Raw genomic sequence first — 25,355 nt, 5'->3', positions numbered from 1 at the left:
ATCCTCCTCCAATTGGCTACATCTCTCTCATGGTGGATGAAGCTTACAACCCATCTTCCAACCGTATGCGCATGGGGGGTCTTGCTCGTGACTCTACAAGGACTTGGTTGGGAGGCTTTTATGTTGGAGCAGCTGGTGGAGATCCATTACTTGCGGAGATGCAGGCTTTGGCAATGGTATTGAGGTTCCTTTAGTGCACGAATTGGCAGAAAATTATTTGTGGAACGGATTTCCTGGAGCTGGTTCAGGCGATTGGTAAACGTCGAGTTGATTTTCACCCGTATGGTAGTGCTTTAATGGACATCCAACTTCTACTAGCAAGGAATTGAGAAGTCAAAATTGGTCATGTTCCTAGAGAGGGAAATGCTCTAGCGAACGGTCTTGCAGACATTGGTAGAAGGCTTCAATATGCTCTTGTTGATTTAGTTTCTCCTACCACTTCTTCGGAAGAATAAGGATTTAGTAGCATTGTAGTTGTGGTTAATTTTCCTATTTACAAAAGTAAAAGATTTATTGAGTCCCGAGACCCACATTTATACGTGTTGAATCTTCCCCAATTCCTACTTGAGCAAATAGATGTAGGTAGAGCCAATTGAACTCTAGGACAGCCCATCATCACTAGAATCCTCGATCACCAAACACTATCATCAAAACTTTTTTCCCCTCTCTCTACACTACACATGTCCCTAAACTTTTCTATCTCAACCCAAAAACTCTTGTATCCTACTACTTTTTCTTTTCTCTCTATTTTTTGTCTGTCTTGTCGACGCTCCACATTTTCTACCAAACAGCAAAGTTGACCACAACTTTCCGGGAAAACTCACCTGCATATTTTCTCGCCGGGAAAAAACTCTCCCACCTACCCAACAAGCTCTCTTCAGCTGATCAGCTCATGGCTTTGCCACAACTGGTGTTGTTGGGGTTGGTGGTGGTGAGTTTAGCTTCACAGTGCTGTCACGGTTCCGGCCAATTCGGATTCGACATCCACCACAGATTCTCGGATCCGGTCAAGGGCATTCTGGGTATCGACGAGTTACGGTTACCCCACAAGGGAACTCCTCAGTACTATGCTGCTTTGGTCCACAGAGATCGTGTCTTTCGTGGCCGTCGACTCGCCGGCGATCAGCACGCACCTCTCACTTTCGCCGCCGGCAATGACACTCATCAGATTGCTGCTTTTGGATAGTATGATAATTCTTCATACACTTGTCAAATTTTCATTATTTATTTGATTTATCTTATTACTATTTTTAAATAACCCAAAAATAAAAATTCTGGGTCCAAGTTTTTATCTGAATTTTGTGTCAATTTCTTAATATAGAGGTATATACTGTGTTTGTCAGTTGATGTGATCCATTGGAAACCATATTAAGATGGAAAATTCAGAGAAATTGGCATTAATTATATTCTAATCTGTTGCCAAAGTGTTTTAGTTTGTTGAAGAAATTTGGACTTAGTTATATAAGAAATTATGGATATTTTTCCTCACCTTCTCTTTGTTGTCCCCCATCTACTTTAATGATAGAAGAAGTTTAATGATGGGTTTTTTGTGCAGGACTTTCCTAATAGAGTAATGCTATATTGTCACACTATATGCTATATGCTATTCTGTTGCCAAATATGCTATGCTTTTTTTTTTTACACTTCGAAGATATGAAATGAACTAACTTTTCATTTAATATTTTTTTCTATTTAGTATGTAGGGGGATTTATTAATCAAACCTTTCTAATCTGGTTTTTGATTGAACTCAATGGCGTAGTGTGGTTCATATATAGCCGACCTCACTCAGTGGGATAAGGTTTTGTTGTTGTTAAGTATGTAGGAGGATTTATAGTTACTCTTCCTATTATGATGTGTATGATAGTAATAATTCGTCCTCATTATCTGGATTTCAGTTTGCATTTTGCCAATGTTTCGGTTGGGACACCACCTTTATGGTTTGTGGTGGCATTGGATACTGGGAGTGACTTGTTCTGGTTACCTTGTAATTGTACCAGTTGCGTGCGCGGGTTAAAGAGAGAAAGTGGAAGTGTATGTATGCACTATCTCTTTGCTGGTTAAGATTCTTTATTGTATTGTGTTACTATGCTTCCTTGGTAATATTGAAGAATGAAGACCTTACATGAAACTCAGTTAAATTGATACACTTTTCTGTGGCAGGTAATTAATCTTAATATCTATGAGCTTGAGAAGTCATCCACAATGAAAAGTGTTTCGTGCAGTAGCAGCTTATGTAAACAAACAAAATGCCCTTCATCTGGTAGCCATTGTCGATATCAAGTTGACTATCTCTCTAATGATACTTCATCTTCTGGGTTCATGGTAGAAGACGTGCTGCACTTGATAACAGATAATGGTCAAACAAAAGATACTGAAACACGAATTAGTATTGGGTAAAATTCTTAACATATTACTGAGAAATTTTATTGGCTGAATATATATTTGAAGCTTTGTCAAAAACACACGACTCTGCTAATCTGCTTCTTAGTAGGTTAGACTATGCAATGGTATGCAGCTAGCTAGTAATGTTCATGAAACCTATGGCAGGTTCATGAGCTGGAAGTTTCATAGTTTCCATTAATACTTAAAACAATATTCCAATACCAATGCTTCTGTTTAATTCTTTTTTCTTTGAAATTGAAACTGCTTTGTATAATCAACCTTTTTGCTTTGTTATTTCTCAAATTAACAACATTTAAGTTGGTTCTTCTTAACATCAATTTATGGTATTTGCCACCCAATTTGTTGCAGTTGTGGTCAAGTTCAGACTGGTGTGTTTCTAGAGGGGGCCGCTCCAAATGGTCTATTTGGACTTGGTATGGATAATGTATCTGTTCCTAGCATCCTAGCCCAAAAGGGGCTTATTTCAAATTCTTTTTCAATGTGTTTTGGATCTGATGGTTCTGGAAGAATCACATTTGGGGATACTGGCAGCTTGGACCAAGGAAAAACACCATTCAACCTAAGGGCATTGCAGTAAGTGAATATTATCTTTCTTTCCTCTTGTAACAAGAAGTTGCGACTTCCTTGCACTAAGGGTGCAGTATGTTTTTGTTTAATAAAAATGGTCAATATTTGATTTTGGTCCATGATTTTAAAACTCCACGTTTTGGTCCCTCGTTTCTTGGAAGTCTCGTTTTGGTTCTCTATCGTCAACACATTTTGTAATAAATGAGAAATACATGGGCTATTTTGAAAATATACCAATTATAGGGAGTGTATGAAGGAAAGTCTTCAAAAGAGTGTGTAACTAGCATCCTCAGCACTAAAACTATAATGAACAAATTTGATATCACAAATGTTGTTTAGTAATGATTATCCTTTTCTTGTATTGTTTGGTTTACCATTTTGTTAAGGCCGAGGCCTAAAATGAGGCTATTTCAGAATTAGAACCAAAATGGGCCGTTTTAAAATAAGTTACCAAAAGTATCGTGTACCCTAAAAAAATATGGTGCTATGTTTACTAATGCGTATTTTGTCCTGGATACTTCTTGCCAGTCCGACATATAACATCACCATTACCCAAATTAAAGTGGGACGAAATGTTGCTGATCTTGAGTTTCATGCAATTTTTGACTCTGGGACCTCATTCACATACTTAAATGACCCAGCTTATACACTTATTGCGGATAAGGTAAGCAATCTATGTCATAGTTTTTTAAAATGGGATCACGAGTTTTCATGTCACACCAGTTGTAAAAAATTTCTGTTTTGTTTGCAGTTCAACTCTCTAATCAAAGCAGATCGGCCTTCATCTCAATCAACTGATTCTGATCTCCCCTTCGAGCACTGTTATGCCGTCAGGTAATAATGGCTTGAGAGAAACCACCAATTTATTTTTTCCTTTAACAAAATTCAGTACTGATTTCCACCTTACATGCAGTCCAGATCAGACAATTGAACTTCCCTATTTGAATCTAACGATGAAAGGTGGAGATGATTATTATGTCACGAATCCATTAATACCAGTTTTTAGTGAGGTGAGAGCATAATGTCAAACTTCTGGTTTTATGATATCTAATGATTCTCAACCTTATTAATTTCAAATTACTTTTGTGATTTCCAGGTTGAAGGAAATCTCCTTTGTTTGGGTATCCAGAAAAGTGACAACGTGAATATCATTGGACGTGAGTATTTACAGAAGAACCTTGATTGATAAGATCATAAAGTTTTGAATTCAGAGTGCATGTTAGAAAAACATTGCAGAATCGTGTAGTGGGCTAAACTCGTGTATTCTGAATGCTACAAATAACTGTTTTTGGCCTCTCATATGCCATGAGTTTCCCTATAGCTAAACCAAACATGCACATAATTGTCAACTATGATGTCCTTTTGAAAACTATTTTGTCAATCCACGCCTTCTATAGCGTATTTGGAAATCCTCCTATAATAGATTCTAAAACCAAAATCAAATCTGAAGAAAAGCTTATGTGAGTAGCTTCTGGAGGCCATAATTGATTATGAGGAAAGAGAAATTGATCCAAATATGTTATTATTAGCGTAACAGCTGCCAAGTAACAGTACATGCTAGTTGTGCTTGTCTATAATTTTAATAAATCATACATTGAGTTATGACTAGAGAATGTATGACTTCAATCAAGTTATTATTACTAAGCATTGACATTATGTTTATCTTGATGCAGAAAACTTCATGACCGGTTACCGTTTAGTCTTTGATCGCGAAAACATGATTCTTGGTTGGAAGGAATCGAATTGTGAGTACATTTCCCCTCAGCATTAGAACTTGTCACAATTTATTTCTCTTTAATTTATTTCTCTTTTCCATTGATTGTTATTAAACAATGAGATATGCATGTTCTTAGGTTCTGAGGAAGTACTCTCCAACACATTACCTTTTAACCCATCTCACTCTCCTGCTATTTCCCCTGCTGTTGCTGTGAACCCCGTGGCTACATCAAACCCATCAAGTAATCCTGGGAGGCTTTCGCCAAATCACTCGTTTAGGATGAAACCTACTTTTGCATTTATGATGGTCCTTTTACCTCTTTTAGCCATTCTTTGAGCATTCCTTTGTCCATTCCATCATATATTATTCAATTTTATAGGATTTGTAATTTTAGCATACGAGAAGCATTGCTGCTTCCTTTTTTTCTTTTAGTTTTAATAGCATTGATTTGATCATGGGCTTGTATATAATGTACCTACCATATAGTAAACTAAAGAAATTTCTGTTACATTATATGTTATATAGCAATTGGCTGGCATCACTTAATCTGTTTTTTGTTTTGCCATAATCCTCTGAAGCAAACCCCCATTTGGCTTAGTATTTAGTAGCTACAGTAGTTAAGGAAGAGTGCTCTTCTATCTTAAAAAAATAAAGAAAAGGAACAATGCTTTCCATCGTGGTTACTGGTTACATTGGTTCAAATTTAATAATGCATGGATTTTACAAGACACCTGCAAAATTGTTTCCTGAAAAATTAGTCTCGTTATTCCATTTTTAATTGTTACTTAAGAAGACGAAAAAACTTTCATGGGAAGTACAAATTATATAGAGATCAAGACCATTGGTTATTATTAAGTTAAACTTGCAAATATTGTTACAATGCTAATCAGTCATGAACAGCTGCCATCCAAAAAACATCTGAACTTGCAAGTTCATAAGTGAAAACCTTTACACCAGTATCTGCCCCCTTGTAATCAGGAAGTTCAAGCTCTTCTTTGCATGCTTTTTCCTGACATTCTATTTTGAGTTTTTCTCATGTCTTTTCCTCAGATTTTATTAGAGATGAGAAGTAGTTGTGTTAGTTATTCAGTTATTATGTTAGTATAGCATCAGTTAGTTGGTTATATCAGTAAGTTTGTTATTTTACTTGATTTATTCTGCTATAGGATATTTCTTACTTGGCAGTACATAAGAATCTCTCCATTCTTATTTTGTTAACAATCAACTTCATTCAATACAATCATTAATATTCAGTTTACAAATCCCTTTGGGTTATCAGAGCAATTGTGAGGAGCTGATCCAATACCGTGAAGAATGATGAATCCCAAAATCCAACCAGCCCCTATTATCTTCACCCTGGAGAAAACCCAGGTGCTTTTATATGTGATTCTCAATTAAATGATTCCAATTACCATTCTCAGTCCAAGAACATCATAAGAGCCCAGGTGTGCTTGAACAAATATAAATTCATGGATGGATCTATCACCAAAGCTATAAAGGATTGTCCTGTTTGTGATGCTTGGGAACGATGCAATCACATTGTTGTGGCATGGACAATGAAGAGTTGAAGACTGTTTCGAAGCAAATAGCACAAAGTGTTGTCTACATCGATGATGCCAAAGAACTTTAGGAAAACTTGAAAGACCGCTTCTCAAAAGGAGATCACTTCAAGTCTTCCCAAATATAAAGGAGTGTGCGTCCTTGTACAACTATGTGAGGAAATAACGAAGGAACTTGTGCTTTCCCTGTTAGACTTTCCCCTGCGTGTGAGAAGTTTTTGGAATTCCCTTGCTGGTGATGAAATGATGGACAATTGAGTGGAGAGATCGTCACATCCTCCAATGGAATGAGGAGGAAGAAATGATAACCAACACAATGTACCTTTCCTCAATGCAAGTGGAAAAGTTCTATAGACCAAGGCATTTGTGGCTCCTACGAAAAACATGGATGTAATGAAGGCATCTAAGTGCTCGGTAGGATCAGATTCACCTATATACGGCTCTATCTCTATATGGTTCTTAAATACTTTTAGAATTTCCACGAGCATGATTTTGGATTCTAAATCTTAGCCAAGACTTCATTTGCTTCTCCAGAAACTCCTTCATGATGAGTTTCAGATCTTGCATAGCTATGTAGAAACTCCTCTTGTTTCTTCTAGACTTTTATTTGCTCGTAGCGAGAAAAACTTTCAACAAGACGACTAGTGATGTTAGAGTCCGCACCTCTAAGTGTTTGCGAATCTTATAGAGATTTCTCCAACTTCTTAATTCGATGCTTCAATCACCAAATCAAATCTTCCTGGTTCTCTAAAACTGAGCCTCCAAAAACTTAGCTAGGTCAACTGTTGTCAAGTTTGATGGTGCACACAAAGAGCATGGTAGAGCACAATAGGGATCACGATGGTACAACGAATGTCCGTGACAAGGAGGTACCTGCAAAAGACATTTTGAAGCTCAAGTCAGCTCAAAATCAAAGAGAAAATCTCAAAATCTAGAACAATAAAAAAGAAAATGAATTGTTTGAATATTACAATGCAACCAAACATATATATATATATATATATATATATATATATATATCATGTGAGAGCGATTAACAATTTGCTAGAATGTCATCTAGGTAGCATTGAGGTTTTAACTCTGGTTGAGTTAATTTGACCATGATAGTCAATTGGTTAGAAGTATGAAAGTCATACTCTAATCTTGATTGTAACTTTGTACTTGATCGACCTAGCCGACCAACCTTTCTAATAATGGTTGTATAGTTGTTTGGGCTGACCGGAATAATGTTGGGTTGTCCCTGAAGATGACTAATTTACTGACATTACTAACGACTAACATTTGCCGATAAAAAAAATGTTGGGTTGTGTGGTCATTTGGAAGATGCTATGATTGACAATTGATTAGAAAATCAACAATTTAAATTTTATTAATTTCATAGTTTGTAATATATGTGTGCCTTTAATCATAATTTCAATAATAGCGCATTTTAACTTCTAAAATGTGTTTATCACTTAAAAAAAAAGTGTTTATCATTAGCTAAATTGTATTGTTCTAAACTCACGAGACTGGTTCCCTAATGGCTGTTGGTTTGGAATATCTCCAAATGTGCAAAACTCACTGGATGCAAAAGATGTGGCATAGCATTTTTATAAAAAATAATTATTCTCTTTCTGGGATAGTTATTAATTATGCTCCTAATTAGCTTGCTTTAATTATAATCAACATTAAAAAGGAGGCTCCAATAATTATTGCTTTGGACAGACCTGGCTAACATCATAACTAACAAAGTTAAAAAGTTTATAATGCATGTTTGGCAGCAATAGAACAAGTGAGCAACAACTAGGATGGCTCAATTGTAACCACCATCTTATTCCTCCTTAATAATTGAGTTTGAAACTAGTTATAGGCGTGCGGATGCTTCATATTAAAAAAAATAGTTAACTCTTAAAAAATAAATAAATATTATGTATTTTTTTTTTTTTACTTTTAGCTTGATCATATATTTAAATTTGTTTAAATTCTGAAAGTGAATTGAATAAATATCATTATACGAATTGAATAGCAATGGTGGTTATCTTTCTTTTCTTGTTATTCGACCGTGAGCCGTCTCCTTCATGCATATCTAGTGCATCCAATGAACCGTCTCTTTCTAAAAATGATTTTGTTCCTCACATATTGAGACTTTGAGAGTTCTCCTTATTATTTGTGGTGGTGCTTCGTCTGAGAAGACTCTGCTAACGCAACGAGCTACTTGGACATTGAGGGAATATACCCGCAGAAGACACTTTAATACTCAAGTCAGTGAGAGCTAGGAGATAATTTGAGTCTTAGAAGAACTCAAAGAGTTGTTAGAAATAGTGTGTTAAGTAAATGAACGATCACACATGTATTTATAGGTTTGAGATTCATTGTCATTGCCTCTGTTACTTCATGTGAAGCCTTTATAAAGGACCTTCATAAGGCAAAGTCGGCTCTAAGTCACCTTACCAGCTTGTTAAGCCCTCGGTCATTGTGCGACCGCTCAGCAATTATAAGTCGTCCAGTTTGCCCTTATGGTACCTGCTTAGTCACAAGTCTTTTGGGTTGGCTAAGATGCTACTAGACCTTTTAGACTGGCCGAAAAAGATTTCATTTATTAGTTAATTTAATTCATCCATAATTTCTTTTAATATGTAAGAATATATTGAATTTTTTAAAACACAATCTAAGGGAAGATTAATGGTAACTAAAGTAAGAAAGACTACTTAAACTCAAGAAAATTAATGGACAATTAGGGAAATAATTGTGAGGAAGATAGAAAACTATAGTTTATGGAAGGGATTCAATCAAAATGTAGCAAGTATGTCGTCCAAGAACACAACTTTCACATTAGCAATGAGAATAAAACACAAATTTTTAAGGGGAAGCGACTAGTCTTTACCAAACTGGCGAGTCGACATGTGTAGTCCATATATTTGATATATTAATCTTTATTTATTTTAGTCGTTAAAAAAATCCAAATCACCAATACTCATTTAATTGGATAATTGAAGTGATGAAAGATATCAAATAATAGATTGAGAAGGATGAATAAAAGGTTAAACTCTTCTAGTGAAACAAAATATGACACGCATGTTGAAATGCTTATATGAAAAAACATATGTGGTTAAGTCGTTATAATGTCAACACCAGCAGGATATGCGATGGTTTGGTCACAGAAAAGAGTTCACAGCAACATCCAACATTTCATTTCTCAGGTTACCAGAAAGAATAAAGTGATTGTCTTTTGGTGATGAGAATGCTTTAACATTATTACATTGACGAACCTGCTCAACAAATTGATGATATGGTGTCACATCACTCAATAGTCAATAACTAATCTCATTTTCAATCTATATAAACCCATGTTATCAACCTTTGATTTCCACAACTAAAGTTGAGAATCATTCAAACAGTCTTAATTAGCATGGCTATCAGTGTTGCATTCTTGAATTTAATTCTGATGTTTTTAGTAGTTTCAACAGGGAATTCACTAAGCTTAAACCACTATGAAAAGACATGCCCTGATGTGGAGTTCATTGTGGCCAAGACGGTGAAAGCTGCTACTTCTCAGGACAAAACTGTCCCTGCAGCACTTCTGAGGATGCACTTCCATGACTGCTTCATTCGGGTAATTCTACCAAGAATTCTATGCATACCTCATTTCTGAATACTTAAAGCAAGTTGGATCAGATTTTTTTTTCTTAGAATTGATTTTGACTTTAGAATCAATTCTGGAAGAATTTCCAAACATGCAGTTAATCGTTTTGCTATGTGCTCATGGTAGCTATTTGATTCTTGTTTTTCACTTTTGAAGGGATGTGATGCCTCTGTGCTGTTAAACTCAAAAGGAAGCAACAAAGCAGAGAAAGATGGACCACCAAATGTTTCTTTGCATGCATTCTTTGTCATTGATGGTGCAAAGAAAGCAGTAGAAGCTGCATGCCCTGGTGTGGTCTCCTGTGCTGATATCCTAGCTCTAGCAGCAAGGGATGCAGTATTTCTGGTAACAAAACACAAAGCTAATTAACTGCTAAATTTAAAGTGAATAGTTACTTCAGTCCGTGAAAGATATAAGTTTCAGTCCGCTCCGTTCCCTACTAATAAAATAGGCAAAATGGTCCCTGAAAGATGTAAATATTTTTAATTCAGTCCTTCCTAGGACTAAAATGGATAACCATTTTCATCTTTCAATGACTAAATTGACCGTTTTTAATCTTTTAGAACAATTTTGCCTATTTATATCTTCTGTGGACCAAGTTGACCCCTTAAGCAAAATGACCATTCACTCATTAAGTTTATCATCACATAGAATTCTTACTTATACAAATATGGTTTATGTGTATGCAATTTCACAGTCTGGAGGTCCAAGTTGGGATGTACCTAAAGGAAGAAAGGATGGAAGAAAATCCCAGGCCAGTGAAACCACACAATTACCAGCACCAACCTTCAACATATCACAACTACAGAAGAGCTTCTCTCAAAGAGGTCTATCAATTGAAGACTTGGTAGCTTTGTCAGGTAAGCAATTTCAAAGGCAAAAACTTCACCATTTATTGTTCCAAACTTTACCTGAGAAGGGTCTATAATGCTGTGTCTTTTGACCAATATGTAGGAGGACATACTTTAGGTTTCTCTCACTGCTCATCCTTCAAGAACAGACTCCATAGTTTCAATGCTACACATGATGTGGACCCTGCATTGAATCCATCATTTGCAGCAAAGCTAAAATCAATTTGTCCACTGAAAAATCATGCAAAGAGTGCTGGTTCCACCTTGGATGCTTCTTCAACTACATTTGATAATACATATTACAAGTTGATCCTCCAAGGGAAGAGCATTTTTTCTTCTGATCAGGCTCTTCTTGATACCCCAAATACCAAGGATCTTGTTTCTAAGTTTGCTACCTCACAAGGTGCTTTTTACAAAGCTTTTGTGAAGTCCATGATCAAAATGAGCAGCATCAATGGTGGGGGAGAGATTAGGAAGGACTGCAGGGTCGTCAATTAGAAAGCCTTTCTTATAGCGTGTTCGGGTCAGAATTCATCAGAATCAATTTTAAAGCCCAGAAACTACTTACAGATTCTGGTTTCAGAATCAATTGTAGAAGTATTTACAAAAGTGCACATAGTTTCATTCGAGTTAAACTATAATTTCCGATTAAGAGAAGCAGGATGGCAGCATGTGTCCTGTTTGAGAAATGGAAATAATTTTTTCTACATTATTATAAGTACATGTACTTTCTCATTGTAATGAATTTTAAGCATGTCTTGTGAAATTAAGTAGAATTTAAACATTTATCATAAAAATAACAAAAATAAGAGCTCAATTATTTTCTGTCAGCACATTGGCACCCCTGCTTATTCATGGCATGGTTTCTTGGCAAAGTCATAACAAACATTACCAACAGAGGAGGAGCAAAATCATTTATCCTGGGGTCCGGAGAAAAAGAGCACTAGATTAATGGGAGTCCAAAGATAAAGGCAACCAGAGTCTTTGGATTCACAGTTAAACATTTGACAATCACTTCTTTTACAATCTGGAGACCATGGAATTTCCAAACACACTTTGTTCTTTAATATGTTAAAAGTTAAAACTAATTTTTTTTAAGACTGGGAGAGCATATGAGAGGTGTCACACCCATTCTTATAAAAAAGGCTATGATTTGATTGAAATAGTATGATACAAAAACTAAGGCCTTATTTAATTCCCTTATCAGTTTTTTAATTAAAAAAATATTTTCAAAACTAATTTTTTTAATTTTTTTTTAGAAAAGAAAAAAATATTGTCTTAACGAGATGTTTTACAGTTTGAAAAAAAAAAACCCAAGATGTTTTACAAAGTTGAAAAATTTTAGAATTTAAAAACTAAACATATACAGAAAACATTCCTGAAATATTTTAAAACTTTAGTTTTATAAATCGAATATTTTCATATAGTTTTTCAAAATAGTCTATATATCAATATTTTATAAACTAAAATCTATTTACAAAATAATAATTATAGAGTCCCAAACTCTCCAAAAAGCTTACAAAAACTTAATCACCAAAGTTCTTTAGTCAACGTAATTATGGAGCTTTGTTCATGGGCCAATTTTATTTGGCGAAGGGCAAGAAAAATACACTAAGTCTGGCTGGGCTTGCACAATGGAAGGCATGTTAGGGGGGAATGTGGTTGATGTACAACTAGGGTTGGTAGGGTAGTTGTCCCCTTTTTATCTACCAGTCATGCTCATTGCCGTCGTATCATCAAACTTTCTGTGATTTCGTGGTATGAGATCCTGCAAATCGCCCGATCAAGCTTCGAAATCACTCTAACGATCTCATGATCTTAATATACACATTCTGACACATTCTGCAAATCGCCCGTACGGTTTTTTATATACAACACTCAAACCAAAATCTCGAATTCTCAATTAAGGAAAATCAATGTGCTTATTAAATTTGGTAAAAGCTAACTTGTTTGCAAAATTAATTTTGAGATTGTAATCAACTTTTAAAAGCAAAACTGAAATATCCCATAACATTGTGTTTTTCAAATTCAATAACACACTCATATCAGGTTTTTCTTTAGGCAAACTCATTAGGTCATCCAATTATAAAAATCTCAAGTGGAATCCAAACCCTAATATAGGAGTATAATTTTGCTTTCCATCTCTATTTTTTATTTAATTTTTATAATTAGCCGCTTCCGCTAGTAATAATCTGTCTCCTTCTTCTCGAACACACTCGAAAATTGTTCTTCTTCAGTCTTCACTGAATACCAGTGGTTATGGCATTCGCTCACAATCTACTCCCTATTCCCGCAAAACCCTCCCCTAAGTGCCCACTTCCTTCCATTTCGAACCCATCATGTTCGATTTCATCACACTTCCCCTCCAGAGCTCAAAATCACTCACTAGCATTTACCACACTCCGCAGAATCATCAATCACAAAGGTAACAAAATTTCAAAAAATCACTTAATCACGTTTCATGTTTGTGTTTTGAAGCCACCCCATTTCGGAATTTCTATTAATTGCTTCTTTTTTTGGTTGGTTTTGTTCTGGGTTGTATTGAAAAGTTGAAATGTTCAGTTTGATTGTTTGCATGTGAATTCAGCTAAGGCTACACCACAAGAACCTGAAGTCAGTGCAGGTGCGGCCATCGATGCGTTCACACAATTCAAGCATCTGCTTTTGCCTATTACAGATAGGAATCCCTATCTCTCAGAGGGAACAAGACAGGTGAATTTTAGATAGGTTTGAATTGTTATTGTTTCTATGACTGGTGAAATGCTGGGTGTTGCTATTTGTCATCAAATTTGTGTTTTTCTTCAGCTAACAATGACTTGTGATTGTTGTCTTTCTATTAGGCTATATCTACTACTACTGCTTTAGCTAAGAAGTATGGAGCTGACATTACAGTTGTAGGTATGTCACTATGTGTTTATACCCTTTCAAATTTTAATTGGTTCTTATGTTTAGCTGTATAGGAAAACCCTTTTACATTTTAGCTTTGTGTGCTTTATATGCTTTGTAGTTATTGATGAACAGCAGAAAGAGTCACTTCCTGAGCATGAGACCCAACTATCCAGCATCCGTTGGCATATATCTGAAGGTTTGTAGAAAGCTATTTTCTTTACTTATTTTAGTTTATTGGATTTTATTTTTTTGTCGATGCCCTGGCAATAATGTGTTTCTCATTTGGTGAGCATACTTTCTCAGTGTTTGCAAATTTCTGAATGTTTAGTTAGTTACTTAGTTTTATAGATTTGTGGTGAAAGTGAATCATGAATGGCTAAAGGACAAATTCAATTTAAGAGCCTTGAAGGTGTTGAGCAATATATCAGCGAGATGGCCCATAAACCTAATACCTTAAGGTTTAGGGTGAAAAATGTGGTTTCCAAGTCTTGGTGTGGTTTTCTCTTAGCCCAGTGTGAAGATCTCCCTACGATTTAAGGCATATCACAGCCCAAGTCACAGCCCAACAGTGATATGATATCAGAGCCGATGGTTATGAATATGATGGTGACCGGCTCTTTGTATATAAAGTCTTCCTGACAATGTGGTGGTCAGACGGTGTGTCCGTTGATGTGATGGGAGCCAATGGCAATATGAGTATGTGGAGACTTCCACTTGAGTTGAACTCGCACTTGAAGGGGGAGAATGTTAAGCATCTAGGTGTGAGTAAGAAGTCCCACAATAGATGAAAAAAAGTGTGTTGAGCAATATATAAGTGAGAGGTACATACACATTAGCCTTAAAGTTTTCAGTAAAAGATGATGTTTTCAGTAAAAGATGGTGTTTTCAAGTCCCTGGAATTTTAGGTATCTCATGGCCCAACATAAGGTTCTTTATAGAGTGAATAATAGGATATCATAGCTTCCATAAATGTGACATAGTGAGTTTGTTTGATACACATTGAGGTACATCCCAAACAGAACAACACAAGTCATTAAGCTACAAATAAAACTTCTTGTTCTATCTGTTATGTGGTGGTTGACGCACAACCCAGGTAGTTTTTGAGGGAGAGAAGAAGGCTTGGGGAAGAAAGCTATCAATAAGGTTGGACATTTTGTAGTTTTAAATGATAGATTGTGGGACAAAAAATTGTCCCCTAGTTTATTGAGTAATAAAAGTAAACTTTCATCCAGTGCTTTATCTTTTGTTTTGTCTGATCCCATGACCATTTTTGAAATCAAGCATTGAACAAGTTTTTTTATGGTGTCCAATTCTTCATTTTTTAACAAATCAAATACACCTACAGTGCCAAGAATAATGTCACTAGGTTTATTTGTTTTCTCTAAGAAGTAATAGTTTATATGTTATGTGATGGTTATTTGAATGCATTGTTTTAATTGGTCTTTCTAAAATTTTGGTTTGACAAAGTACTCTAGCTTCATTTTATCTTTGTTGGAGACTCACCTAATGAAGAAAATAAAAAGAAAAAACCTGTTGCTTATTGTCTATGGGAATTCTTTGAATTTTAACGGCAGCGGATTATTTATAGGTTATATTGGATATACAGCTATTATAAGAGTTTCATGTAGTCTGAAGACATTAAAAAGTTAGGGAATTGGGGGGTCTTATTTTTTTGATGTCATATTTTTATGATTTTCAAGTAACCATTCATGCCATAAAAGTCGGGTTCCCATCTACATGTTTTGTATTTCTTGATAAAACATACAGGTGGATTTAAGGACTACAACTTGCTAGAGCGGCTAGGTGAAGGGAGCAAGCCAACAGCAATTATTGGTGACGTTGCTGATGAACTTAATTTGGATTTGGTAGTTATTAGCATGGAAGCAATTCATACAAAGCATATAGATGCAAATTTGCTTGCTGAGTTCATCCCCTGTCCTGTCATGCTTTTGCCATTGTAATTTGCATTTGTTTCTAAGATAGGAAAATGATTTACTTCTATAATCTGCTATAACTTCTTTGCTGTGAAATTCCATGTTGTTTAGCATTTGCTACTGCAGCGTCAGGGTTACTTTGTTGAAAATGCATAACTGTACCTGACTGAGGTGGGGTGCTTATATGAAATTTCCATCCTTTTTTGTGAGCATTTCATATGAGAACTGTTGCTAGTGCCAATGAATGTGGGTGCCTATTTAGATTTTCCGTGTCTCTGTTGATTTACCTTGTCATTTGGTAAACTCATGCTGGTTTGTTTATTGCTTGCTATGGTCTCTCTTAAACAAAATTCATATTCATGTGCCAATTGCACTTTCACTTTGCACTAGATTATAATGAACTGTGGTAAATGTATTTACTTTGGATAAATCCCCTATTTATGGTGGGTCAAATACCCCCATTTTCATTTAAATTTCCCTCCTCTCTTTTCCTCATTTGAACCAAATGAGGGTTAATAATTATTGAATTCAATTCAGAATGAAATGTTCTGAAATTTATAAGTATCATTTGAAATCATCTCGTAGAAATATTTTCCATCATGTTAATGTAGAGTTTATTTGGGTGTAGAAATACTCAACTTTTAATAAGGGTAACTTTGGTCATGGCAGAGTGTCCTGAGCAGGGTGGGTATCTGCAAGGCACTCTGACACTCAAGTTAACAAGGTGAGAGAAAATTAAGATCAGGGTAGAAAGAATGTGTTCCTCTCTAAGACTCTAACCTAACCTAGAGAGGAACATGTAAAGATAGGATATAATATTGTAACAAATACAATAAGTAATAGTAGATATTACCTAAATTAATAATTCTTATTTTCTTAGGCTATGTTTGGATTGATATAACATAATGAAACCGAATATAATAGAGTATAATGGAACATAATGAAATAGGATGGAAGGAAAAGGAATGATATAAATATCTCATTCTCTTGTTTGGATATTTTAGGATAGAATGAGATAAATTTGCTCCTCCATTCTTTAGATAATGGGCTGAATAAAATGATTCATATCTTTTTTATTCATATTTTACCCATTCTTTAAAAATATTAATTTTTAATGTATCGTGACTTTGATCTTATTAGTTATTACTAATTATTCAATCTACAAAGTTCATTTGTACTAATTTTTCATTGTAAGTGGAAGCGTGGAGGATAAGAGAGGAGCTAGCCAATGAGAATTCTAAAACAGTACTGCAACTAACAACCTGACTATCAAACTTGATAGAGTAATCAAATTAGTGAACAGAAAGCATTAGAATAATGAAAGAAGAGCATGGGGACTGCTTCTCTCTTTGTTGTATGTTGCTTTTCTTCTGCCAAGTAGTTTTACTTAGCTCCTTTTGTTGAAAAACTTATATGACCTGAACCTATTAATCCAGTTGTAGATACTAGAATGCAGCATCCAGAAGACAAATGATTATGTCTGTATAAAGAAACCATGGTTGGCACTATGCATAGGAGCACTCTTGGCCTAAGTGAGACTGTTGTGCATAGAAATTCAAGTGGCCTAGCCTTCCTTATTCGATATACTCGAGATTTGGGGCCAGCATGATAGCTCTTAAGGCAAGTGTCTAAGACCAACCTTGGAAGGAGAATTTTGAAGTCAGTCTATACAACATACGCGTTCTACTACTAGTTATGAATTTGTGTCGACTGTTGGGGCTATGTTTGTTGCACCAGCGTAGATTTGGCTTATTGACACTACGGTTAGCGTTGGTCAAAAGCCGATGCTAAAACAATGAGCTTCAAGGCATTTAACACGAGTTATGACGCCGAAGTCTTAGCTGTATTTTGCTTTCCTTCTGCAAAGTAGTTTTACTTTGCTCCTTTCGTTGAATAACTTAAATGACCTGAAGCTTGGGGCAATTCTTGAGCATGTCCAATACAAAAGACCAAGAAGGATATTTAATCACCAAACAAGTTAAATTGGAAAACACAGGAACCTTGGTACTTATGCACTGCATTAGTTAATTACATACACAAATTATTGCAATGTAAAGGAAATTATCAAAATATAGAAAGCAAATAAATTAGAAGATGTTTTTTCATGTTCAAACCTGGTTCAAATGAAGAAAATCCACATTGGATAACGCTTCCAGGGGAATATTATCATTATCTTCATACATTACAGAGATATTTGTACTCGTCAACTTAGGTAAGCTTATAGATCCACCCTCAAATGAAGTGCTCGCAAAATGTACATGAAGTACTTTCAAATCCTCAAGAATAAGGCATACGTTAAGAAGCTTCACAAGACAAAGATTTCCAGGAAAAGAACCTCCAATCATATGCAAAGATTTAAGATATATTTGCGGTCAAATTCACAAAGCATACTAAAAAAAACTGTTATATTCTAGAGTATTCGATCCCACAATATCTCTTTCTGTTATCTTCCAATTGCTATCAAATTTGGTACTATAAATATCCACACTGATGAAGTGCTAAAGTGTGAAAGAGCACCATGGATGATAGAATTAACACATTACCTGATGAAATCCTTAGTCACATTCTATCTTCCTTTCGTCAAAGAAAGCAGTTGCCACAAGTGTTCTTTCAAAGAGGTGGAGGCCTCTCTGGCTTTCACTCATCAGTCTTTGTGTTGGCGTCCAAGTCCGACTATGGATAATAAGGTGTCGCGCTCCATTTTTAGTTGCAGAGCGCTTGTTGTTCTCAAATTGGAAAGGAGATCTTTTGAAGAAGACTTCTATACTTTTGACTTTCCCTCTCTTAAATCTTTGCATATGATTGGAGGTTCTTTTCTTGGAAATCGTTGTCTTGTGAAGCTTCTTAACGGATGCCCTATTCTTAAGGATTTGAAAGTACTTCATGTACATTTTGCGAGCACTTCATTTGAGGGTGAATCTATAAGCTTACCTAAGTTGATGAGTGCAAATATCTCTGTAATGTATGAAGATAATGATAATATTCCCCTGGAAGCGTTATCCAATGTGGATTTTCTTCATTTGAACCAGGTTTGAACATGTAAAAACGTCTTCTAATTTATTTGTTTTTTATATTTTGATAATTTCATTTACATTGCAATAATTTGTGTATGTAATTAACTATTGCAGTTCATAAGTAACAAGGTTCATGTGGTTTCCAATTTAACTTGCTTGGTGATTAAATATCCGTCTTGGTCTTTTGTATTGGACATGCTCAAGAATTGCCCCAAGCTTCAAAGTCTTCTAGTAGTTGAATACCCTGAAATTTTTCTTGATGAAGATGTGTGTTATCCAGATGTTGTTCCCGATTGTCCTTCTTGTACAACATACGCGTTCTACTACTAGTTATGAATTTGTGTTGACTGTTGGGGCTATGTTTGTTGCGCCAGCGTAGATTTGGCTTATTGACGCTACGGTTAGCGTTGGTCAAAAGCCGACGCTAAAACAATGAGCTTCAAGGCATTTAACACGAGTTATGACCCTGAAGTCTTAGCTGTATTTTGCTTTTCTTCTGCCAAGTAGTTTTACTTTGCTCCTTTCGTTGAAAAACTTAAATGACCTGAACCTATCAATCCAGGTGTAGATATTAGCATGCAGCATCCAGAAGACAAATCACTACACATAGGAGCACTCTTGGCCTGAGTGAGATTGTTGTGCATAGAAATTCAAGTGGTCTATCCTTCCTTATTTGATATACTCGTGATTTGGGGCCAGCATGATAGCTCTTACACTTTGTTTGGTAGAGAAGAGAGAGATAGAGAAGAGAGAGTAGAGAAGAGAGAAGATGAGTAGAGAGAAATAGAGTAGATTTTGAAGGTTGTTTGTTATGATAGAAAGAGAAGAGAGAGTAGAGAAAGAATAACGTGGCTTCCCTCTCCCTTCGTTTGGTTGAGTATAAGGTGAGAAGAGAGAGTATTACTAATTGTATAAAATGACCTTTGTACCCAAAAGTAAAAATATTACAAAAGTGATTATGAAATGTATTTAATATATATATATATATATATAATTTATCAAAATAATTTAGAATAAATTTTTTATCGTAAAATTATTATATATATATTTATAATTATTTTAGATATATTTATATGAACACATTTATTATCGATGTTTATCAACAATAGTTACATTAGTATAATTATTATTTATTTTATTAGTACAGTAGGTATCAAATAGAGGGAGAATTTAGTAAATATAGAATTATAGTTTCAGCTCTTTCTCCCTCTGCGCTCAGTCTCTTCAATTTTGAGAGACTTAAAAATAATACTTGTACCCACCAAAAACTGCCCCTCTCTTCTATCTCTTTGCTAACCAAACAAGGGTGCTTTCAAACTTTCTGCTCTATCTCTCTCTATGTTGAATCTCTCTATTCAAAGTCTAGCTAGGCTAACAAACAGAGCGTTAAGGCAAGTGCCTAAGATCAACTTTGGAAGGAGAATTTTGAAGTCAGTCTATATAACATATGCGCGCTACTACTAGTTATGAATAACTAACTTTGTAACCCAAATATATGATAACTATATATTATATATTATTCAAATGATAAATAAATTCAAATAACAGATAATATTGTTGGTACATTTTGTCATGCATTTTGTAAAAAACAACTGATTGTCAAAGCAGATGCCGTGACATCTGATTTCGTGAAGGTAGGACATTAGTCCTTTGCTTAAGTTTGATTTTGTGGGCCCTTGAAGATTTTATGAAGATATGTTTTTATAGTTACTTGAGGATCAAGTAGCAGTTCCAGAAGGGTTTTGATTTGTGGGTTGTTATTTGTTGAAACAATCTTTATTAAAAGATTGGTTTCTATCTTTACGTTTGAATTTTGCAACAATATCTTGGAGATTCAGTTTAGATTTGTTGTTGCAATCTGTTACTTCAGCCCAAGCAAACCCTAGTGCCTACCTGCTGCTGCTGAAGTCTATAAAAAGGATGAAGACCTAAAGCTTGAAGACCACTGAAGCTAATAGAGAGAGATCAAGTATTTTAGGGTTGTTCATTGTTCTTTATCCTTGTTTCTTGTGAACAAACTTTGCTCCCTGATTCTATAAAGCAAAGTTGTGTTCTGTGTTCTTTAATTCTTCAAATTCTGATTGTTGATTGTTTGTTACCAATCACTGTGGCAGTGATTGAGAGAAAGGGAGAGAGGCTCTCATACTTAGGTTGAGATACTAAGTAGAAATACACTTGGGTAGATTAGGAAGTGAACTATGAACTGTGGTGTTCATGAGTGTCTGTAATTCCTGAATCTTGAGATAGTGGATTTCCTTTCTTTGGGTGCAAACCCTCCAGACGTAGGTGAAGTTTCACCGAACTGGGTTACCAATCTTCTGTGTTCTACTTTATTATTAAACTGGTTTTGTTACTGTTAGTCAGTTGTCGAACCGGTTGTCCCAGCATCGCGTTCGACATCTGTCCTGTGCGAGAACCGTATTTACAATTGGTATTAGAGCAGGCACCCTATTCTGTTGGGTGAGCTCCAGGGAATATATTCTGTTCTCAAGGACAACATGATAGATGGAAGAAGATCAATCTATATGCCACCAATTTTGGATGGTACCAATTATGACTACTGGAAGGCTCGAATGATGGTGTTTCTCAAATCTATGGACAGTATAACATGGAAGACAATAGTCAAGGGGTGGAAACATCCTGTGATAGCATCCACAACTGAATTGAAGCCTGAAGATAAGTGGACAAAGAAAGAAGATGGCGAAGCTCTTGGAAACTCCAAAGCCTTGAATGCTATTTTTAATGGAGTTGACAAAAATATGTTCAGGTTAATCAACACATGTACTGTGGCTAAAGAAGCATGGGAGATTCTCAAGACTGCCCATGAAGGAACATCAAGAGTTCGTATGTCAAAGCTTCAGCTTCTTACAACTCAGTTTGAGACTATGAAGATGAATGAGGATGAATCCATATATGAGTTTCACATGCGTATAAGGGATCTAGCCAACTCTTCTTTTGCCTAGGGGAACCCATGTCTGAAGAAAAGTTAGCAAGAAAGATTCTCAGGTCTCTCCCCAAGAGGTTTGATATGAAGGTAACTGCCATTGAAGAATCCCAAGACATCAGTAACATCAAGGTTGATGAACTCATTGGTTCCTTGCAAACATTTGAGATGTCTCTTAATGGTAGATCTGAGAAGAAGGCGAAGAGTATAACTTTTGTGTCCAACACTGAAGAAGATGAAGATCAGAGGGAGAAGGATACTGATGCAAACATTGCAGAAGCTGTATCATTACTTAACAAAGCGTTGAAGAGTTTGAGCAGAATGTCAAATACAAATGTCCTGGACAATGTGTCGGACAATGTGAAGAATACTGAATTTCAACTCAAAGACAAACATGAGAATGATACAACCAAGGTTATTCATGTAAAGGCTCTCATTGGGAAGTGCTATTCTGATGCTGAGTCAAGTGATGGTGATGAGGAAGAACTAGTTGAAACCTACAAATTATTGCTGGCTAAGTGGGAGGAATCATGTACGTATGGTGAGAAAATGAGAAAAGAAGTCAAGGATTTGATTGCTAAGAAGAAGCAACTTCAGAGTAATAACTCCAGTTTGCAAGAAGAAGTAAAGACCATTAGCAGGTTGCGTGAGGAGAATGAGAAACTTCAGATCACTAATGCAAAACTGCAGGAGGATGTAACATTACTGAACTCAAAGCTTGAAGGTATGAAAAAGTCTATTCGTATGATGAATAAAAGCACTAATATGTTAGAGGAGATTCTGAAAGTTGGGAAAACAGTTGGAGATATGGAGGGGATAGGCTTCAGCTACAAGAGTGCAAATAAGTCTGCTTCATCTGAAAAGCAAACTAAGCAACCAATGTCAGACCCAATGTCGCATAATTCTGTACGACATGTGTACCATCAGTTCAGAAAATCGAAGAAATCTACTTGGAGATGTCATCACTGTGGTAAACTTGGCCATATAAGGCCCTACTGTTACAAGCTATATGGATATCCTCAGTCTCATGATCAACCAAGGACTAATCCACAAGTAGCTTCATCAAGGAAAGAGTGGAAACCTAAACAAGGAGTTAGAGTCAAGTTCTTCGGCGAGGAAGAGATGTCTCCACAGCCATCTAGGGTGAATAGATCATATTCAAAGGATGTTGCTCTTCTTAAATCTCCGAGTTCTGGTGTAGATGTTATGAAGGAAGGGAGGAAGAAATTTGTTGCTGCAAGTTCTCTTGAAGTCTCAAATGCACTAGCAACTGTTCATGCAAGCATAAGTGAATCTGTAAGTGCAGATCCTAATGTTATTGTGCCTAATGTGATTCATGAGATATCAGTTGAATCTGTTTCTGTTCCCAATGTTGAACCTCATGTTGAGACATTAGTTGAGACTACTTCAGATGTGAATATGGGACCCTCTACTGGAAATTCAAACCCCATTGTTGACACATCTGAACTTGATTCCCAAATCCATCAATCTACCTTGGGTTCTGAACCATCTACCGTTTGTAAGAAGTCAGTTATTGAAAGTGTTCATGAATTGTTGTCATTCTGGTCTTAGAAGTGATGGTTTGTTTATGCTGTGCTACCTTTGCCAAATTTGTGTTAAAAAGGGGAGTAGTTTGGTGAAGAATCTGTGTTGTTTCTGTTGCTGTGAAGACTATGTGTGATTTGCAAGTGTTAGCTTTGGTATGTAATAAGTTGAAGACTCTTTCAAGACAAGGCAAGTAACTGGTTTATGTTCAAGCTGCTACTGTTCAAGTTGCTACTGGTTCTCTAGTTTACACTTGTTGGATAGTTAGTATGTTCTGCTACTATGTTCTATGTTCCAACTATGCAAGTTGTTGATATGGATGCATCATTTGAGGGGGAGTTCTGCTGCTAAGGGGGAGCTTTGGTTCTCTATGTTTACCCTCTCTGATCTGTGAGTTGTTTTAGATAAAATTTGACAAAGGGAGAGATTGTTGGTACATTTTGTCATGCATTTTGTCAAAAACAACTGATTGTCGAAGCAAATGCCGTGGCATCTGATTTCGTGAAGGTAGGACATTAGTCCTTTGCTTAAGTTTGATTTTGTGGGCCCTTGAAGATTTTATGAAGATATGTTTTTATAGTTACTTGAGGATCAAGTAACAGTTCCAGAAGGGTTTTGATTTGTGGGTTGTTATTTGTTGAAACAACCTTAATTAAAAGATTGGTTTCTATCTTTACGTTTGAATTTTGCAACAATACCTTGGAGATTCAGTTTAGATTTGTTGTTGCAATCTGTTACTTCAGCCCAAGCAAACCCTAGTGCCTACCTGCTGCTGCTGAAGTCTATAAAAAGGATGAAGACCTAAAGCTTGAAGACCACTGAAGCTAATAGAGAGAGATCAAGTATTTTAGGGTTGTTCATTGTTCTTTATCCTTGTTTCTTGTTAACAAACTTTGCTCCCTTATTCTATAAAGCAAAGTTGTGTTCTGTGTTCTTTAATTCTTCAAATTCTGATTGTTGATTGTTTGTTACCAATCACTGTGCCAGTGATTGAGAGAAAGGGAGAGAGACTCTCATACTTAGGTTGAGATACTAAGTAGAAATACACTTGGGTAGATTATGAAGTGAACTATGAACTGTGGGATTCATGAGTGTCTGTAATTCCTGAATCTTGAGATAGTAGATTTCCTTTCTTTGGGTGCAAACCCTCCAGACGTAGGTGAAGTTTCACCGAACTGGGTTACCAATCTTCTGTGTTCTACTTTATTATTTTTCTGGTTTTGTTACTGTTAATCAGTTGTCGAACCGGTTGTCCCAGCATTGCGTTCGACATCTGTCATGTGCGAGAACCGTATTTACAAATATTAAAATATTTATTTAGAGAGTATGCTTAAAACAACTTTACGGATAACTTTGATATCTTAGTTGGGGATTAGCCCTGCATTCAAAGGATCTCGGATAACTTTATCTTATTTGAGGATAAGTCTTACATTCTAAAGACAAGAAAAAATAGGAAGAGATCATGTTTTGTTTTCAGTCAAGATCAGGTAAACTTACACAAGATTTTAATTATTTTTTGTTTCAATTTATTTTTGTGTGTTTGAACTTTAAATGCAAGTTGGGTTGCTCTTATAAAGAGCATATTCAAGCTAACAAAATATCCAAATTCCTTTTACTTTTAAAATGGAAAATGAATAGAAGTGAATAAAACACATGTAAAACTCTGTATAGTGGTGTCATTGCATTTAAATAAATTAAACCCATAAATTTTAATATAACATAAATTAAACAAGTTCAACTGTCAAATCAAAATATTTAATTAAGTAGATCAACTTTACAAACTTCCATGAAAATTTAAATCAAATATTTCTTAAGAAAACTAACATCTAATGGATAATATGCTTTTTAAAATATAATTTTCTATCTGATAGTCAACGCATAATGGTAAGAGATAATTAATAAGTTCTTTTTTTTTTCCATTTACAAGAGGTACGAGTTAAATCTCGAGGTGACCTACTACGCTAACTCACTTAGTTAATAAAAACCTAAGATGATTAGATATAATTAGATGTGTCTGTAGAAAAGATATAATTAAATGTTTGTGTAAAATATTTAGACGTTTTTCAGAATGTAAGAGAATTATTTTATTTATACTATGAATATATATTAATTAATTTTTTTTGAAACAAATTAAATTATTAAAAGAAATACGTTGTACTTTAAATATTTTTTTTGAAAGGGTTGTACTTTAAATAGTTGACGCTAACTCAAGACAATTTACCTCACATACTATTGTTCAAAAAAAAAAAAACTCACAGACTAAAATGAAAAATTGCCAATTAATTAAGAAATGAATAGTTAAAATTATA

General features: G+C 35.4%; 5 protein-coding genes across 5 annotated transcripts; 4 read left to right on the top strand and 1 right to left on the bottom strand.

Annotated features, from left to right (window-relative positions):
* Positions 1–582: 582 nt before the first annotated feature.
* Positions 583–5,201, top strand: LOC130713816 (aspartyl protease family protein 1-like). The gene is made up of 10 exons (XM_057563624.1): positions 583–1,185; positions 1,897–2,032; positions 2,162–2,394; positions 2,753–2,977; positions 3,500–3,635; positions 3,723–3,805; positions 3,885–3,981; positions 4,068–4,128; positions 4,645–4,716; positions 4,825–5,201. Exons 1-10 carry the CDS (start codon positions 893–895, stop codon positions 5,022–5,024), a joined length of 1,536 nt encoding a protein of 511 aa, XP_057419607.1. The 5' UTR covers positions 583–892; the 3' UTR covers positions 5,025–5,201.
* Positions 5,202–9,588: 4,387 nt separating this feature from the next.
* Positions 9,589–11,486, top strand: LOC130715625 (peroxidase 64-like). The gene is made up of 4 exons (XM_057565741.1): positions 9,589–9,839; positions 10,026–10,214; positions 10,567–10,729; positions 10,824–11,486. Exons 1-4 carry the CDS (start codon positions 9,636–9,638, stop codon positions 11,216–11,218), a joined length of 951 nt encoding a protein of 316 aa, XP_057421724.1. The 5' UTR covers positions 9,589–9,635; the 3' UTR covers positions 11,219–11,486.
* A 1,400-nt stretch (positions 11,487–12,886) lies between these two features.
* Positions 12,887–15,808, top strand: LOC130714759 (uncharacterized). Its single transcript, XM_057564706.1, has 5 exons — positions 12,887–13,145; positions 13,308–13,432; positions 13,561–13,618; positions 13,728–13,805; positions 15,377–15,808. Exons 1-5 carry the CDS (start codon positions 12,980–12,982, stop codon positions 15,568–15,570), a joined length of 621 nt encoding a protein of 206 aa, XP_057420689.1. The 5' UTR covers positions 12,887–12,979; the 3' UTR covers positions 15,571–15,808.
* A 1,633-nt stretch (positions 15,809–17,441) lies between these two features.
* Positions 17,442–17,888, bottom strand: LOC130712425 (uncharacterized). The gene is made up of 2 exons (XM_057562262.1): positions 17,658–17,888; positions 17,442–17,558 (listed from the first exon to the last, which is right to left on the bottom strand). The coding sequence occupies exons 1-2, from the start codon at positions 17,886–17,888 to the stop codon at positions 17,442–17,444; spliced, it is 348 nt and encodes a 115-aa protein (XP_057418245.1).
* Positions 17,889–18,218: 330 nt separating this feature from the next.
* On the top strand, positions 18,219–18,887 carry LOC130712424 (F-box/FBD/LRR-repeat protein At5g56420-like). Its single transcript, XM_057562261.1, has 2 exons — positions 18,219–18,572; positions 18,672–18,887. The coding sequence occupies exons 1-2, from the start codon at positions 18,219–18,221 to the stop codon at positions 18,885–18,887; spliced, it is 570 nt and encodes a 189-aa protein (XP_057418244.1).
* The last annotated feature ends 6,468 nt before the right edge of the window (positions 18,888–25,355 follow it).

Source organism: Lotus japonicus, chromosome 4, assembly GCF_012489685.1.
Source record: "Lotus japonicus ecotype B-129 chromosome 4, LjGifu_v1.2".
Taxonomy (NCBI): domain Eukaryota; kingdom Viridiplantae; phylum Streptophyta; class Magnoliopsida; order Fabales; family Fabaceae; genus Lotus; species Lotus japonicus.
The sequence above is the reverse complement of the archived record's forward strand: the minus strand, read 5'-3'. Positions and strand labels throughout refer to the sequence as shown.

Excerpts from the sequence above, each read along its gene's own strand:
- LOC130714759 (XM_057564706.1), top strand. The coding sequence starts at position 12,980 with ATGGCATTCGCTCACAATCTACTCCCTATTCCCGCAAAACCCTCCCCT. Across the intron at positions 13,433-13,560 it reads TCTCAGAGGGAACAAGACAG|GCTATATCTACTACTACTGC; the intron begins GTGAATTTTAGA and ends TCTTTCTATTAG. Across the intron at positions 13,806-15,376 it reads CCGTTGGCATATATCTGAAG|GTGGATTTAAGGACTACAAC; the intron begins GTTTGTAGAAAG and ends TAAAACATACAG.
- LOC130713816 (XM_057563624.1), top strand. The coding sequence starts at position 893 with ATGGCTTTGCCACAACTGGTGTTGTTGGGGTTGGTGGTGGTGAGTTTA. Across the intron at positions 2,978-3,499 it reads TTCAACCTAAGGGCATTGCA|TCCGACATATAACATCACCA; the intron begins GTAAGTGAATAT and ends ACTTCTTGCCAG. Across the intron at positions 3,982-4,067 it reads TAATACCAGTTTTTAGTGAG|GTTGAAGGAAATCTCCTTTG; the intron begins GTGAGAGCATAA and ends TGTGATTTCCAG.
- LOC130712425 (XM_057562262.1), bottom strand. The coding sequence starts at position 17,888 with ATGATTGGAGGTTCTTTTCCTGGAAATCTTTGTCTTGTGAAGCTTCTT. Across the intron at positions 17,559-17,657 it reads ATTTTCTTCATTTGAACCAG|TGCATAAGTACCAAGGTTCC; the intron begins GTTTGAACATGA and ends TAACTAATGCAG.
- LOC130712424 (XM_057562261.1), top strand. The coding sequence starts at position 18,219 with ATGGATAATAAGGTGTCGCGCTCCATTTTTAGTTGCAGAGCGCTTGTT. Across the intron at positions 18,573-18,671 it reads ATTTTCTTCATTTGAACCAG|TTCATAAGTAACAAGGTTCA; the intron begins GTTTGAACATGT and ends TAACTATTGCAG.
- LOC130715625 (XM_057565741.1), top strand. The coding sequence starts at position 9,636 with ATGGCTATCAGTGTTGCATTCTTGAATTTAATTCTGATGTTTTTAGTA. Across the intron at positions 9,840-10,025 it reads TCCATGACTGCTTCATTCGG|GGATGTGATGCCTCTGTGCT; the intron begins GTAATTCTACCA and ends TCACTTTTGAAG. Across the intron at positions 10,215-10,566 it reads CAAGGGATGCAGTATTTCTG|TCTGGAGGTCCAAGTTGGGA; the intron begins GTAACAAAACAC and ends GCAATTTCACAG.